The sequence below is a fragment of the Macrobrachium nipponense genome, chromosome 48 (assembly GCF_015104395.2).
Source record: "Macrobrachium nipponense isolate FS-2020 chromosome 48, ASM1510439v2, whole genome shotgun sequence".
Lineage (NCBI taxonomy): Eukaryota > Metazoa > Arthropoda > Malacostraca > Decapoda > Palaemonidae > Macrobrachium > Macrobrachium nipponense.
This window is the reverse complement of record NC_087223.1, coordinates 3831202-3833701: the sequence shown is the minus strand read 5'-3', so window position 1 is coordinate 3833701 and position 2500 is coordinate 3831202. Positions and strand designations below refer to the sequence as shown.

The 2500-nt window shown below is 41.2% G+C and overlaps 1 protein-coding gene across 1 annotated transcript in view; it reads right to left on the bottom strand.

Moving 5' to 3' along the window:
* Nucleotides 1-2282, bottom strand: part of LOC135204984 (uncharacterized) — a 2438-nt gene extending 156 nt beyond the window's left edge. The window contains exons 1-2 of the mRNA XM_064235211.1: nt 1601-2282; nt 1033-1190 (exon numbers count right to left, since the gene is read on the bottom strand). Of these exons, the coding sequence (XP_064091281.1) occupies nt 1033-1190; nt 1601-2282 (840 nt within the window). The remainder of the gene's footprint in view (nt 1-1032; nt 1191-1600) is intronic.
* Nucleotides 2283-2500: the final 218 nt, after the last annotated feature.

Here is a 2500-nt window from a genome sequence, read left to right as displayed (position 1 = left end):
CTCTCTCTCTCTCTCTCTCTCTCTCTCTCTCTCTCTCTCTCTCTCTCTGTAGCTTGAGATATGAGGAAGGATTAAAATCATAATTTCAGTTTCTTCCTCACTGCGTCAAGAACCACTTAAGTTTGAGAAACAAGAGCCTCTCTCTCTCTCTCTCTCTCTCTCTCTCTCTCTCTCTCTCTCTCTCTCTCTCTCCACTGAGGACCTAAACAACATGAAATATGGCCCAAGCAGCTGAAGGCAGGAGATCCCATTATGCAAATATAGCGACTCCTACCTAAATATGCTTCTGCTATACAGGATCTCTCTCTCTCTCTCTTTCTCTCTCTCTCTCTCTCTCTGTCTATCTGTCTGTCTGTCTCTCTCTCTCTCTCTCTATGGAAAGCATTAGGAAGAATAGAAATAGTTCCCTCTCACTCCCTCTCTCTCTCTCAAGTGCATCAAGAAGGGTAGAAATAGTTATTTCTCTCTTCTCTCTCTCTCTCTCTCTCTCTCTCTCTCTCTCTCTCTCTCTCTCTCTCTCTCTCTCTTTCCAATAAGTCTCCTCTTACACAGTCCTTCCATCTCTTTTTTTGGTCTCCCTCTTCTTCTTCTTCTTCTTCATTGAACCTCCACCCCCATAGTATGTCTCCCAGCGTGGTCCTCACTTCTCCTCAAGAGATGTAGATACCATCTCAGCCTCCACTCCTGCACTTTCTTTGATACTTCCACCACCTTAGTCGACCCCCTTATGTAGTCATTTCTGATCCTATCCTCTCTTGTTACCCCAGACATGCACCTAAGCATTCTCATTTCTGCCACATCCATCTTCTTCTGCTCAGTTTTTCTCATGCTTGCTGTTTCCATACCACATAGCATTGCTGTTCTTACCACCATCTTGTGTAATTTTCCTTTTAACCTAAGCGGTACTCTTTTGTCACAAAGAACTCCAGAGGCCACTCTCCAGTTGTTCAAGCCTGCCTGTACCTGATGTTTTACTTCTTCTTCCATACATCCTCCAGCGTTAAAAAAAAGTTCCCAAATACTTAAACTTACCAACTCTATTTGCTCTCCACCAAGCTGAATACTTTCTCTATCATCCCCCTCAGCGGTGGTACACATATATTCTGTCTTAGATCTACTTATTCTCATTCCTCTGACCTCCAGTGCTTGTCTCCATCTTTCCAATTTCATTTCCAGATCTTCCCCGCTCTCTGAAAACAGAACAATATCATCCGCATACAATATGTTCCATGGTACTGCCTCCCTTACTTCCTCTTTTATAACATCCATCACTATGTTAAAGATAAATGGGCTGAGAGCCGACACTTGTTGTAATCCTACTCTCACCTCAAAACCCTCTGTCTACCCAACACTGCTCCTCACTCTGGTGAATACATTCTGGTACATCTCTTGTATCAATCGCACATACTTCTCTGGCATCATCTTCTCCCTCAGACTCCTCCATACCTCTTGTCTCGGGACTCGGTCATAAGCCTTTTCAAGGTCAATGAATACCATATGTAGGTCCCTTTGCCTTTCCCGAATTTCTCCATTAGTTGCCTCAGACAAAATATACCATCTGTTGTTTCCCTTCCCTTCACAAATCCCATCTGCTCCTTACCTATTCGTACTTCTTCTCTCAGTCTAGCATCTATCATCCTTTCCAGTATCTTCAAAGTGCGGGACATCAATTTAGTGCCCCTATAATTACCACACTCTTGGACATCGGCTTTCCCTTTAAAAATTAGGATCAATATATTCTCACGCCACTCATTTGGTATCTTTTCCTGTTCAAGGATCTTTATCATAAGATCGTACAGTATATCCACTCCTTCATCTCCTAATGCTTTCCATGCTTCCACTGGAATCATATCTGGTCCGGTTGCCTTCCCATTCTTCATCTTCTTCAGTGTATTTAGTACCTCTCTTATTAGTTTATTATTTTCTTCATTTAACAAATGTTCGAAATATTCTTTCCATCTCTTCACAATGTCTTCCTTCTTTCTAAGTACTACACCATCTTGATCTTTTATTTGTTTGATATGTGTAATATCTTTGGTGCTCTTATTTTTCGCCTTTGATAGTTTGATCATCTTCTTTAATCCTTCTTTTGTCCCCAGCTTATTATACACATCATCATATGACTTTGCTTTAGCTTGGGCTACTACCTTTTTCACCGCTTTGTTTTTCTCTCTGAACCTATCTCTGTCTTTCATTAACTGTGACTCTTCCCATCTTTTCTTTGCCTCCTCCTTATCTTTTGCTACTTTCTGCCGCATTTCGTGCCCACCATTCTTGAACATCTTCAATCCCTCCTCTTAAACTCTCTTCTTATCCCCTTCCTTCTCTAATTTGTATCATTTAATTTTCCTTATCCCTTTTTTAACTTCGAATCCATACATATTGAGAATCTCTCCTCCATAACATATCTTCAATCTGATGATACGGCCATTCTTTCTATGCACTTCTATCACTGAATTCTTCAGTTCACTAATCAGTGCTATGGCAACTCCCTTTCTAC